Source organism: Typha angustifolia, chromosome 8 (genome assembly GCF_048772165.1).
Source record: "Typha angustifolia cultivar Huaian chromosome 8, ASM4877216v1, whole genome shotgun sequence".
NCBI lineage: Eukaryota > Viridiplantae > Streptophyta > Magnoliopsida > Poales > Typhaceae > Typha > Typha angustifolia.
Genome location: NC_133246.1, coordinates 15,338,018 through 15,352,157, shown reverse-complemented (window position 1 = coordinate 15,352,157; position 14,140 = coordinate 15,338,018). Strand labels below are relative to the sequence as shown.

At 45.2% G+C, this 14,140-nt stretch overlaps 1 protein-coding gene across 3 annotated transcripts; it reads left to right on the top strand.

Annotated features, from left to right (window-relative positions):
• Positions 1–7,926: 7,926 nt before the first annotated feature.
• Positions 7,927–12,469, top strand: LOC140764249 (putative disease resistance protein RGA3). Of its 3 annotated transcripts, none has more exons than XR_012105001.1 (3): positions 7,927–11,712; positions 11,888–12,018; positions 12,216–12,469. XR_012105001.1 is itself a non-coding variant. In XM_073102715.1 (2 exons), exon 1 carries the CDS (start codon positions 8,022–8,024, stop codon positions 11,670–11,672), a length of 3,651 nt encoding a protein of 1,216 aa, XP_072958816.1. In that variant the 5' UTR covers positions 7,927–8,021; the 3' UTR covers positions 11,673–11,712; positions 11,888–12,209. The 3 variants fall into 3 exon arrangements, 1 of the variants encoding a protein (XP_072958816.1); XR_012105000.1 differs by having other exon boundaries at positions 11,888–12,132; XM_073102715.1 differs by lacking the exon at positions 12,216–12,469 and having other exon boundaries at positions 11,888–12,209.
• Positions 12,470–14,140: the final 1,671 nt, after the last annotated feature.

Here is a 14,140-nt window from a genome sequence, read left to right as displayed (position 1 = left end):
TCTGGACTTCGTTTTATTTGTTGGGACATCTGTGAGTGTCGGAAATGATGTTGGATTCTCCTTTTAGTTGATGGGACTTGGTCCTGAATCACAGTTGTAGATTATTTCTTCCATGTCGGATTCCTAGCAATGTTCTCAACTAGAAACATGCAGTATATAATTATCCAGGATTTATTATAATATATGCTACTATTAGTCAACCTTTTGATGGACGTCATCGTCTTTAACATCATCTTCTTCACTGGGCTATGAGATGTATCAAAGGCGAAAAGATTGATGGAAAGCTTGAAAGGTACCTGATTTCCGAAGGCTATTTTTTCTCCAACTTTGAACAGCATATTGAATGAAATAAAGAAGAAGGAGAAGCAGCAGCAGCAGCAGCATAATTGTATGTAAACTGAGAAGAAAGGAAGGATGGAGAAACTTCTCGGCAGCACGCAAATACTATCAACAGCAAATCCGAAACAAAATAGAAGTAATCTATTTGGTGCATCAGACTAAAATTAGTTCTTTTGTACTGAGAAGAGGGCGATCCAAGGAGTAGTCTGGATTCACTGGATCCAAGTAGAGCAATGTACTCTGATCCTCTAACATGGATGCTAAAGCAAGTCTCTCTACCCAATTTAACACCGATCTTTTCATCCATTTCTAATTTACACACACTATTTTTTTTAAGTCATGGATGTAAATTATTGCTTTTAAACTAAACCATTGGTTCTGTTGGAAGAGTATTCAAACAACTCCCCCTTTTTTTGAGTTTTCCTAACATAGTTATAATCTTATGCTGTTATTGAATCGACCAAGCTAGCAGTTACTACTATGTGACGAGAAAAATCACCACGACCGACTCCTCCCCCCTCTACGCTGCTATGGCCGTTGTTTGTTGAAACGTGGGAGCCCGGAATAAATCTATGGAGGCGCCACCAGCAACAACGGGAGGAGAAGATGTGCATCAGCGGAGGGCATCATCGTCGAAGGTGTCGGAGCCGGAGGAAGTAAATCAGTCCGCAGCAGGTCAAAGAAATCCTAAGGAGGCCACCAGAACCTAGGCTTCAGTAGCGGCGGGGAGCAGGTCAGCCCGTCGGAAACCGGGAGCAATACCGACAGAGATCCTGGCAAAACTACGCAACCAGCTGGAGGACAGTGTGGTGATCGACCCTGAGGTGCTGGAGACATGCCGGAACAGATGGAAACTAGCACTCTTCGGTAGATTCCTGGGCAAGGGCCTACCGCTGGCTTGGATGAAATCTATGCTAGCAAAACTTTGGACAGGGATAGAAGGTTTCTCAGTCTCCGACATGGAGGAGGGATATTATGTATTCAGATTCGAGAAAGCCGAGGACTTGGATCATGTGCTGATAAATGGACCATGGACAGTCCAAGGACAAGTTCTTAACCTCATCCCATGGCGAAATAACTTCCGGCCGTCCCCGGAGGCTTTCACGACAGCACCGGTTTGGACTAACCCAAACCGGAAAAAGGACGGCAAGGAGGAGGACAGCAGATATTATGGACCTTGGTGCACCGTCCAAAAGAAGCCGAGATGGCAGGCTACCCAGAGAGGAAAACAACCCAGTTACGCATACCGTACCCCGGTAGGGGATGGGAAAGATCAGGAACCCATGGGTAAGAAGAAAGAAGGGGAGAAAAAGCCAGGAGATCCGTATCAATTCCCACAGGGTTCCATGGGCCACGGCAAGGAAAGAAGGGCAGGCCAGCAAGGAGATGTCCATCAGCAGGCCAGAAACAGAAGAAAACCGGAAGCTGGTCTAGGCACAGGAAGACGTCCCCGTCGACCGCAAGAGTACCATGCAGACCATGCGTACGTAGAGAAGATGAAGCCGGGGGCAGAGGCACAGCAAGGAGAAGGAAGAGCAAGGAAGGGTGCCTCGTACCAGAGGCCATGCACGTCAGGTGGAGTAGCAGAAGGCGGGGCCCACGTCAAGTACGAAAGTCAGTGATGAGAAGCAGAAGGAAGTACGGGTGGACGAGCCAGAAGGCGACACCGATGGTGAACAATTAATGCCAGACGTGAGGGTATCGGACGGCAGAGAACACAACCCGCCCGGTGTAGGGGAGGCGAGAGGAAGAACTGCTATGGTCCAAGGGATAACTGTCTTGTTGGGCTCAGGAGTCCAGAGGGCACAACGGTCTGCCTACGTCAAAACAACGAAAAGTGCTGGCGGTGAGCGGTGGAACACCAGCGACTATCCGGCTCAATTCATCCAAGACGGACTGGTCGCAGCGGGCTTCACCCCGACCGCAAGGAAACAAACTAAACCACCGGGGAATCACGGTGAAACGGTGGCCAGAGTTAAGAGGTGTCTACTATTGGAAGACCGGGAGGCGAACAGTAAGGAAGGAGATGCCAGATACCTGCAGCTTGCCCTGGTGGCAAACAAAGTTAATGAAACTCCCGGGGATGTGGAAATGGAGACGGAGCTGGAAGAGGAGAATACCAACAGAGGCGGACATGACATACCCACCTCTAAGAGAGGCCGGTTGCACTGACAGGCTGCCGGCCAGCCAGCCCTTAAGGTTTAACAATGTTAAAAACCTTAGTGTGGAACTGCAGAGGTGCCCGCAAGAAAGAGGCACTAGACCGTTGTAGAGTCATGATCCGGGACCATAACCTGGAAATGCTGGCCTTGCTAGAAACGCACACCAGCTGGTTGGAGGCGGAGCAGGTGGCGAAGAAGATTGGAAGAGGATGGGCGTGGTTCGCTATCCCCGCGCAAGGCAGGTCGGGCGGCATCCTGATCCTGTGGAAGAAGGAGCTAGGCTGGGTGGACATGGCTACCGTATCAAGATATGCAGCTCACCTAACCATAACCCTAACGTCGGGACGATCCTGGATTTGGACCATCGTTTATGCCAGCACCCTTCTTGAAGACCAGAAAGAACTCTGGGAGGAGCTGAAGAACATTGCCTGTCTAGACAAGCCGTGGGCGATCATTGGTGACTTCAACGCCTTCCTGTCCCGCCAGGAGAAGCGGAGCAGTGCTGAAGTCACGCTAGGGCCGAAGGCAAAGGCTTTTGCGAAGTTTGTAGACGAGACGGGGCTGTGCGACTTAGGGTTTGAAGGCATCCCTTTCACCTGGTGCAACAACCAGCAAGGATCCCGACGCATCTGGATCCGGCTTGACAGAGCCCTAGGCAACACGGAATGGGTAAGCGAACACCCAGACTGCAAAGTTCAGCACCTGGATAGGGGTGCCTCGGACCATGCCCCGCTACTCCTCAAGGTTCCGGCAGCCATGGAAAGGATCAAGCGACCATTCCGGTTCGAGCTCCTCTGGATGGAGTATGAGGAGTGCCAGAACATTGTAAAGGAAACCTGGGCGAGGCACGCCGAAGGCAATCCAATGCATGCGTTCTCCCACCGACTGAGTGTTTTGAGAAAAACCTTGAGCACCTGGAACCGTGAGGCGGTCGGAAGTGTGGAAAGGCGGCTATCGGACACAAATACCAAGCTGGCAGACCTAGAAGAGCTAGATGCCAACGGCCAGCTGCCGGAGGAGGCCATGCAGAGGATGAGAAGCTTATATAACTACAAAATAGCCCTGAACAGACAACTTAATATCAAATGGTTGCAAAGATCTCGGCTTAGGTGGACGGAGGACGGGGACCGAAACACCAAATTCTTTCATATCTCGGCAACAATCAGAAGAAAGCGTAACAAGATCTCTGGCATCCTGGACGGCGAGGATAGATGGGTGCAGGTGCCGGAGGAAGTGAACCAAATCTTTACGTCCTTCTACCAAAGCCTATGGGCGGAAGTGGATGTGCCTGACGGTAGGAGATCTGAATGGCCCTCCCTACCCGAAATCTCGAGCGAGGAAGCGGTGGCCCTAGAGTTGCCAGTGACGGAGGAGGAGATCAAGGACGCGGTCTGGAGCCTGCCGAGAGGCAAGGCCCCGGGCCCGGATGGGATGCAAGCGGAAGTCTACACTCAGTACTGGGACACCATGGGCGGTGGTCTCTGCCAGGCAGTAGGTCATTTCTTCAGCAGTGCAAGAATGCCGCAAGCTTGGGGTGACACCTTCATAACCCTGATCCCGAAGAAGGAGCTCCCAATAAAGGTGGCGGACTTCAGACCCATTGCACTGTGCAATGTCATCTACAAAGTAATAGCAAAGATCATGGTAAGCCGCCTAAAGAAGCAGCTAGCCAACATCATCGGCCCGGAGCAAGCGGCTTTCATGGCAGGCCGAAGTATCGAGGATAATACGCTGGCAGCTCAGGAGGTGGCTCACTCAATGGTGACCGACAAGGGAGGAAACCCTATTATGATGATCAAAATGGATATGGAGAAGGCGTATGATCGGGTTAGCTAGCAGGCGGTGACCGACGTGCTGCAGCGGATGGGTTTCCCCCCTCGGTGGTGCAACTGGGTGCAGGCGTGTATTGCTTCCCCAAGGTTCACCTTGTTGATCAACGGGTGTCCGACTAAATGGATCACGCCCCGGAGCGGCCTGAGACACGGAGATCCGCTATCTCCCTACCTCTTCATCATCGTCACGCAAGTTCTATCGAGGATCATTAACGAGAAGGTAGATCGAGGCCTGCTGAGCGACTATCGGGTCGGAGATGTGCACCTGTCCCACCTGCTCTATGCAGATGACCTGCTACTCATGGCGGAAGCTTCTGCGACTAATGCCAGCAGCATTCTAGATAGCCTGAGCCGATATGAACTCATCACCAATCAGAGGGTAAACTACAGCAAATCGGAGCTGTATCTGCCAAGCAGGATCGGGGCCGATGAAGGCAGACAGCTTAGCGTCCAACTAGGCTTGCAGGTGGCAGGCATGCCATTCAAATACCTAGGGGTGCTTATCTCAGGACGGAGAGTGAAGGTGAAGGAGCAGCAGGAGCTGGTGGAGCGAATCGGCAAGCGGCTAGCTGGCTGGAAAGGGTCGCTCCTTTCTCAAGCAGGCAAGCTAACCCTGATCAACGCCGCGCTGCTTGCGATCCCGGCTTACTGGCTGGGAAGCACGTGGGTGCCGGACAGGGTTCTGGAGGAGATAACCAAAAAAGCTCGAAACTTCTGTGGAAGAATAACGATGGCCACGGCCTTCACCTGATGAACTGGGAACAGGTGACTACGGCGAAGCGGCAGGGCGGACTGGGTGTCCGTCGTCTAAAAGAGGCTCGAACCGCGCATCTGGGCAAGCTGGTTTTCAAAATGTTAAACAGGGAGCCGGCGCCTTGGATCAGAATCATGCAGGCTAAGTATGGGATGCTGCACCCGTGGATGATCGCGAAGAGCAAAAATCCATCCTGGATGTGGAGGGCGCTAACAAAAACCGCCAAGCAGCTCAGATCGGGCTGCAGAGTTCTGATAGGGAACGGTCGAAATACAAGCGCCGCTTACGACCCCTGGCTGCACGAGATCCCATGGTGCAGGCAGCCGAGGGAATGGGCGAATGCAGTCATGGAAGAAAATCTGCGCGTGGTGGATATCACCAACGGCAGGCAATGGACTACGGTGAGACTAACTAGGGAGGCCGGAGCTGAGATGGCTTACAAAATAGCAACTTTCCCCATGGGTGCCTCCATCAGTGAGAACAGATGGATCTGGTGGCCGCACCCAAGGGGAACCCCAACGGTTAAAGCCATCTACTACTCTCTTCTTCCTCAGAGTGACCACCTATGGGAAGGCTGGAGAAACCTCTGGCGGCTTCCGGTCGCCCCGCGGATCAGAGTCTTCTGCTGGAAACTTATGTGGGGTAGGCTCCCAACGAGTGCTTACCTCCACTATATCCATGTGGGTGCCGAGGAACGATGCGCAATGTGCGGGTTGTTTCCTGAAACGACCGACCATCTCATGTTTACGTGTAGATACAGTCGAGAGGTGTGGGAGCTACTGCGTTCCAGTGAAGGGGTGGAGACAGCGTTGATAGACCAAGACTGGATCACGAGTGAGTGGTGTACAACCAAAGAGAATGATCGCCGGATCAAAGGGAAGATTGCCTGCACGCTGTGGGCTCTATGGAAAAGTAGAAACGAAGTGGTGTTTGGCCGGAAGAGGAGGGCGGAGCTAGTAGTGGTTCGATCTGCCGTCGTGATGGCGGAGGAGTATGGGCTCAAGACAAAAGAGAAGACGGGGAAGACAAGGATGAGGAGGAAGAGATGGGAACCACCGGACCCGGGCTGGACTAAAGCCAACACCGACGGATCTTTCAAGCCCGGCGCATACCAAGGAGGTGCAGCGACAATTCTCCGAAATGCTGAAGGGGAGCTAGTCCAGGCGGCATGGGAGCCGTGCCCGGGCGACTCGGCGTTGCAAACCGAGCTCTGGGCCATCAGAATGGCCCTGCAGGTGGCGAGCAGAGAAAGCAGTTTGGTGATAGAAACGGACTGCTCGGAGGCCATCAGATGCATGCAGCAAGTGGACCACTGTCCATGGCGAGTCCGCAATCTGGCGCAGGAGTGCGCGGAGCTAGCAAAAGAATTTGTGGAAGTCAGGCTTGCCCACGTAGGGAGGGAAGCCAATGCAGTGGCAGACTGGGCAGCAGCGAAGGCGAGGGTGGTCTCTGGCTACTGCTACGCAGAGCGGCTAAGCCAGGTTCCATCTGAGCTTTGTAATCTTCTAACTGTCGACGCGGCAACGTCTCGACCGTCTATTAATATATAGCTGGTCACAGCTCTTTGGCTTTCAAAAAAAAAAAAAAAAAACCAAGCTAGCAGTTGTCTATGTTTGTTTGTGTTGTGCTTATTTTTTTTATCGTCTTAGCTTGAGATAAAAGATTATTCTTATCTAGATTCTCATTTCATAATTATTAAATTTGGATATAATGATCCACAGCAACTCATTAACTACTCTAAAAATTTAAATATTTTTTAAAAAATAACTTTTATATCATATTCTAACAATAATTCTTAGGATTTACACACACACATATATAGAAGTTTCATATTTTAAATAAGAAAAAAAAATTTAAATCATATCCTATGTGGTAGCTTATAGCATATATGATATATCGATGGACAAACACAATTAATCATATACTCACTTTAGGAATAACTTTTGTTTTATTCCAAATAATAATTAATATTATAGTAATCTTATTTTAAAATATAAATATTATTCATTAAAATTATATTATCTATCGCGCATTAACTTAATTACTAATTTACCATTAATATTTATTTCATCAATTTATTTTATATCAAATCAAATAGTATTCATAATACTTCTATAAAAATTAAAATATTTTTTCTTGATTTTTCTTTCAGTTCATATTATAGCAAAGATAATTATTATATCCTTATTCTACAATACATGTCAACATGAGAATATCGATTCCTAAAATAAAAACCTCGTTATAACAATAAATACCTATTCTAACATTATTCTTAAAATAATCGAGGCCTTAAAAAATATATATATTATAGAATAAGGAATGCAAGATGGAGACGGAGAAGGCACTCTCAAGCCACAAACCCCCCTATCTAATATAACTCTCTCTAAATACATAAGAAAAGAAAGAGTGAGCGCGTGACTAGTCAAAGACTCAAAGTGGGCTTGTAGCAGACTTTTACAAACTCTATGATAAGCATTCAAATACTATTGCAAAATTGACTCTTTTTATTTTTCCACTGGAATAAATTTAATTTTCTTAATTTTTTGGATTTCGGTGAAATATATCTAATGTTTGCGAGCGGTTCAAATTTAGTCTAATATATCTAAGATTTGTAGCTAGATGGCATAATGGCATATAGAACCAGAGCAAGTTGGATTCATATGCTTCACCAAACCCCGAAGAAACCAGGAGTATTCCTCGTTGACCCCAGAACTAGTCAATATTAATAATATTATGTGCTGTGAGAGATCATTTCTGTCATCAAGTGGATGGTTTAAAATAATTGCACTAAATAAGTAATACTATTAGGAGGCTCAGTTTGGTCAAAAACTCGGGTGAGAGCCAGCGGGAGATTGTGGAATAGAGTTCCAAGTTTCTTTCTTTGTTTGCTTCCTTTGCATCTGTGATTGTGAGGGAGAACGAAGATCTAGAGAGATGGAGCCACTAGCAATTGCAGCAGCAATTGGAGGATTCGTAATACCATTCCTCAATACACTGTTTCAGAAAGCCTTCAACCACAATATGGACAAGTGGCTGGAATCTCATGTTGTCGGCGGCGATCTGAAAGGGATCGGGATGACAGTTCTGAAGATCCAAGCGGCGGTCAGCCAGATGGAAGGGAGGCAGGTGCCAGATCAGGGTGTCCTCCTGTGGCTGAGGGAGCTCAAGGATGCAGCTTATGAAGCTGACGACCTACTTGATGAAGTTATGACGGTGGTCCGGAGAACTCTGCAGGTGAGCACCACGGCCGACCCCAGTACTGTTTCCGTTGATAAAACTCTTGCCGATAGAATCAAAGATATTAGAAACACGCTAGATCGCGTGGCCAAGGAATGGGGGGACTTTAAACTAGGAGAGCTAGATGATAAACTGGACTACCCTTGGATGGTCTCGAAGAACCAACTGACGAGTTCCTTTATAGAAGAATCGAGGGTAATTGGTAGAGACAAAGATAAGGAAAGAATTATCGATTTGTTGACCTCATATGATAAGTGTCCGGGAAAAAATGGTTTTGTTCTTCCAGTAGTAGGCATAGGGGGGATTGGGAAGACTGCACTTGTTCAGCTGGTATACAATGACAAGAGGATTAAACAGTATTTCCATCTAAGGATTTGGATCTGTGTGTCTAATGTATTTGATGCAAGAAGTATCACAAAGGAGATTGTCGAAGCTGCTAACACTGGTAAGCCATGCATGACGACTTCCAATTTGAACATGCTGCAGATGAACCTACAGGAGAGACTACAGCCGAACAGGTTCTTGATCGTATTAGATGATGTGTGGATCGATGACCGACAGCAATGGAAGAAACTGCTAGCACCATTTGTTGATATGAGAGAAGGAAGTAAGATTGTAGTGACAACGCGAGACACAGGCGTCGCCAAGCTCAAGGGAATGATGCCCCGGTATTTCTTGAAGGGCTTGTCACATAAGGATTCCTGGTCCTTGTTTGAGGATCACGCACTTATGGAATTGCTGCCAGAAAGCCCCCAGAAATTGAAAGATTTATATGAGGAAACAGTTAAGAAGGCGCATGGGTCACCTTTGGCAGTCAGGACACTTGCTCGGCTCTTTACTTCAATATCAGTAGAAAACAATCGGAAAAGTATGTCACAAATTGAAATATGGCAGCTGCAACAAAATGACGGCGACATAATGCCAACTCTAAGACGAACTTATAATCGTCTACCCTCACATTTGAAGCAGTGCTTCGCCTTCTGTTCTATATTTCCAAAAGGTTATCAATTTGATCAGAGCGACCTTGTCAGAATCTGGATGTCACAAGGTTTCATTCATTCAAACGACGGTAAAAGCATGGAAGATACAGGGAATGAGTATTTTCATGACTTACTTTGCAGGGGAATCTTAAATCGTGAAGAAGAAAAATATGTGATGCCTGACTTGCTGAATGATCTTGCACGGTACATATCGGTGGATGAATGTAGCAGAATAGAATCTGGTGGTTCGTGGGAGTTCTGTGGAACTATTCGCCATCTATCGCTGGGTTGTAGGAATCCAAATATGACAGAGCTCATAAATTCTGGGACTCTGAAAGGCTTGCGCACCCTGATGATCTTCGATGTGAAAAGTACTCGCTTGGACAATATCATTGGCGGGTTGATCGAAAACTTGCATTCCTTGCGAGTTTTCGATCTGAGGCAGAGTAACATCCAAGAGCTGCCAGACTCTTTTAACCGCTTAAAACATCTGCGCTACCTAAACCTTTCATATAATCCTATAAAGGAGTTGCCCGGTTCTGTGTGTGAACTGCACAACCTTCAAACTCTGTTACTGCTTGGATGCGAGGATCTTTTGGAGCTGCCAGAGAGTATTTGCAAATTGAGTTACTTAAGACATCTCAAGGCAGATAAATCATTGAAATCAAAAATATGCAATATTGGGAGCATGGCTTCCCTCCAAGAATTAGAAGAATTTAAGATCAGCCAAAGCCATAAGATCGAGGAGTTGAAGGGAATGAATGAGCTTCGAGGACGTCTTTCCATTCAAAATCTTGAGCTTGTCAAAGACAGAGCAGAGGCCAGTCAAGCCATGCTAGCTAGTAAGAGTCACCTTGAGAGCCTGGCGCTGGAATGGTCTCAAAGGAATAATCCTACCTTAAGAGAAAGCCGCCAAGATCTGGAGGTGCTGACACAACTCAAACCGCATCAAGACCTCAGGGAGTTGAGCATTACATGTTACGGCGGTGTTTCTTCTCCAGGATGGATGGTGAATGCAATGCCCTCACGTATTGTAGTAGTTCGCCTATGCAATTGTCCCAAATTGAAATCCCTACAAAATCTTGGGAAACTGCGCTTCCTCGAGACGCTGGAAATAAGAAGGATGCAAGGTGTGAAGAGGATAGACCAAGATGCCTATGAAGACAGCGAAAAAGAGAATTTCCCATCACTGAAGGAGCTGCATTTATCTGACATGCCCGAGTTGGAGGTCTGGTCAGCAGGAGGGAGCACGAGATCATTCCCCTGCCTCGTCAAGCTGGTTATGAAGGACTGCTCCAAGTTGAGAGAAATGCCTTCCCTACCATCTACACTGAGAGAAATAACCTTGGAACGAGTAGGACTGACAGCACTGACAGCACTTAATAATGCTGGTGGTGCCTTGCCCAAGGAGTGCTTCCAAGACTTCACCTCTCTCAAAACCTTGGTACTTAAGGACTGTCGGCAGCTCAGGTTAACGTCAGAGAGCAGCAGTATACCGCCGTCTCTGGAAGTACTCGAAATCATATCCTGCCCTTCTCTGCTGAACGAGCCACTCTGCAAGGCGGTGCAACAATCACGCTCGCCCTTCTCCTTCACAATAAGCAATGGCTATGATGACCTAGAAATCTTCTCTGCGGAGGTTCTGCAACAGCTGACCGTGTGCCATCTACTGCGAATTGAGTATTGTGATGAGCTCCCTCCCTTTGATCCCTCGTGTGTCATCTCGATCAAGTACCAGAGTATCCCTCAACAGCAGGGCTTCATTCTATGTTTGGCCATGAGAAACGGGACAAACTACCCGTCAACCCACAATAACGCTGTCATATCAGAATGGTTGCCGAAACTCGCCTCTCTATCAACGCTAACTATCTACGGTGGTTTGGATGTGGAGTTTCTGTCAATTAATGTGCTGGAAAACCTATCAGTGCTGAAGGAGCTTGTTTTAATCGAGTGTCGAAGGCTGGATTCATTAAGCTTGCAGTCACTAAAATCTCTGGAAAAATTGGTGATTAAAGATTGTCCCCGCCTTGATTTGTCCTCGACCGATGGCTTATCGTCGTCTTCGCTCACTGATCTTGAAATCGACAACAGCTTTCCCTTCACACATTATCTGCAAGAACTCCGCGCTGTTAAGAATTTGAAGATCTGGTCTTGCCCAGAGCTCTACTCCTTTTCTGATGGAAGAGAAGCAGTGGCTCAGCTTTCTTGCTTGCAGAAGCTTGATATACAAGACTGCGTCAATCTCTGGTCATTGCCGGCAGGCTTGGAGACCATCCCTTCTATCAGCGTACGAATCAGTAAATGTCCACGCTTGAGAGTCTGGCCTTCGGGTCTTGATACTAGGATAAGCATAAGGCGCAGTGGATAACCCAGCAGAAGATATTGTTCTACCAATTTACTAGCACAAGGTGAGAGGTCAACTCTACTTACTATATAATAAAATACATAACTCTTCTTTTTCTAGTCATTACTTTTAAAGCATAGAAAAGATCAAAAGTTACCTTAAAAAGTCAAGCACACATAATCATCATTAGGTTTTGCTCTAATCAATTAATCTAATTGTAATGTGATTTGCTCCTTAAGGAATTCTTTGGCACTGTCGTCGATCGGCTTCGGTGTTCCTGTCTGATATGTTCCAGGGTGTGAACATCATTAAGTTCAAACACCTCGACGTATTTGGGCTGGGCTGACTTGGAGGCCCGTTTTCGGAGAAGGTATATATACCCACTTTCATATCTTAATATCTAAGTGTTGCAGTGCATCATCATGAAAAGTAAGAAAGAAGAGGTGAAAGACTTGCACAGAATCCGAGGAGGAGCTTTTGGGGGGTAGATTTCGTCTCACTTTTAGTATCTTTTCCTTTTACCTCTTTCAATTATCTTTTCTATAGTTTGATCTGTGTATCTGGCAGGATTGCATCAGCTCTCTGCTTCCGTGAATTTCGTGATGATCAGTGATGGGCCATCTAAGCTCTTGAAAGGATGCTAATGCATATATTTATAATAGATTCGTTTGCAAGCTTGTTTTTGGAACCGCAGAAGATTTCAATTATTGTCTTAAAAATGTATCAGGTCAGCAACTTGTCATAGACTATTAGACTTCAATCTTTTTGATCAGTTTATCAGTCTGTCGTGCTGCTCCACATTCTTCATAAGATAAGCCTTGATATGAAGTTAGTCTTGATGCAAGAAAAAAAAAAAATATGCTTCACTAAGTTAGAGACACAATATACTTTTTTATGAAGTTCTTAGTTCTATGTCAATTCACTATCTTTAGATTTATTTATAAGTAGGTTGTTTAAAACTTTTATATAAAGATAAAATAAAACTTAGCTACTAAAATTAGAAATATTTAATAAACTAGAAAAATAAAACTAAGGCTCATAAATATTCTCTAGATACTAATAGTCTTAAATATCTCCACTAACTAGATAATACTATAATTGAGCCTTTAATTTTCCTTAAAGTCAATTAAATTAGTTATTATTTATCCGTTTAATAATATAGCAGCAGATAAATATTAGTTGAGTCTAGCTTCACTATGATATAGTTTAGATCTTTAAACATTATTTGATTTAACATCTCAAACTACTTTACCATGCAGAAACTGAAGCACACATATTCGTACCCTCCTCTACTGCGCTCTCATATTAACTACATAACTTTTTATGCGTCTGAGCAATTATTTTATCTTATTCAGCACAGTCTTTCACATTGACTAAGTTGGGTTGCATAGATTCCTCATTTTGGAGTGAGCATCTCATACCAACTACTAAATGCTGTGTGGAAATACTAATAAGAGCAGGAAATTAAGAGTAGTTCTGGTACTGATCGCAGTGATTCTTTCCAGTCTATATGAGCAGGAATAAATGTGAGCTTAAAGGGGGCTCCATCGAAAGCTTAATAAAAGGAGACATCTTTATAATGGTCTACCAGAAAGCTTTCAGATTTTCTTTTTTTAACTGAACAAATTAAAACAAAAGAGAAATAATAGTGAAGCTATAAACCGTTTACTGCACAACCATTCACACAGACCACTCCTTTATTTCCAGAAGACGAAGGCTGATTGATTTATTTTTTAGTTTTATTTTCTTGATGGGTCTCTGAACATATTATGAATTTTATATATAGTATTGTTCTCCTCATCAATAAGAAATGCCTCTTTTCTCATTAAGAAAAAAATGGAAGTCAGATGTTTTTTCCGCTACCTTGCACTACTAAGTTAATTTAGACAGGATCATTAATCTTGATCCGTCCAAACCCGGCCTCAACCCACCTGGTTTTAATCGGGCTAATCGATCCAAATCCGAGATAGTAGTGGGCGGCATGGGCTAAGCCTTTCCTTGTCCGGCTCGATTCAAAAGCCCGATCTACTACTCTCATCTATGACCCAATTCATAATGTATGTATATTCCTATAATTTTTTTTAGTTTTAATATTTAGTAAATTATATATTAATATATAAGTATGTTTCAATAAGTAAAATATCTTCATATAAGCTCATTAAACTCGACCTAATAAGATATAATATTTTTTATATTTAACATGTTATATTCAACTCGAGCCTAATATCTAATGGGCTAGTGGGCGGTAACAGACTAGAATACTCTAGTCCAGTCCGAATAATTGGTAGATCGGACCATGAACAAATATTTAAGCCTAGCCCAAACCAGACTCAGCTCGCCCGACGAGGATGTCTATCTCTAATTCTCTCCTCTCTTAGCCTCCGCAGCTCTAACCGAACAAGAATATTTTATTTTATATAAATTAATAATTTTATAGTTATCCTCATCATCTTACTCTTTTTATACAAAATAAGACGATAAGGATGACTTTA

What these genes read in the sequence shown, in the direction of transcription:
- LOC140764249 (XM_073102715.1), top strand. Translation starts at nt 8,022, where the DNA reads ATGGAGCCACTAGCAATTGCAGCAGCAATTGGAGGATTCGTAATACCA.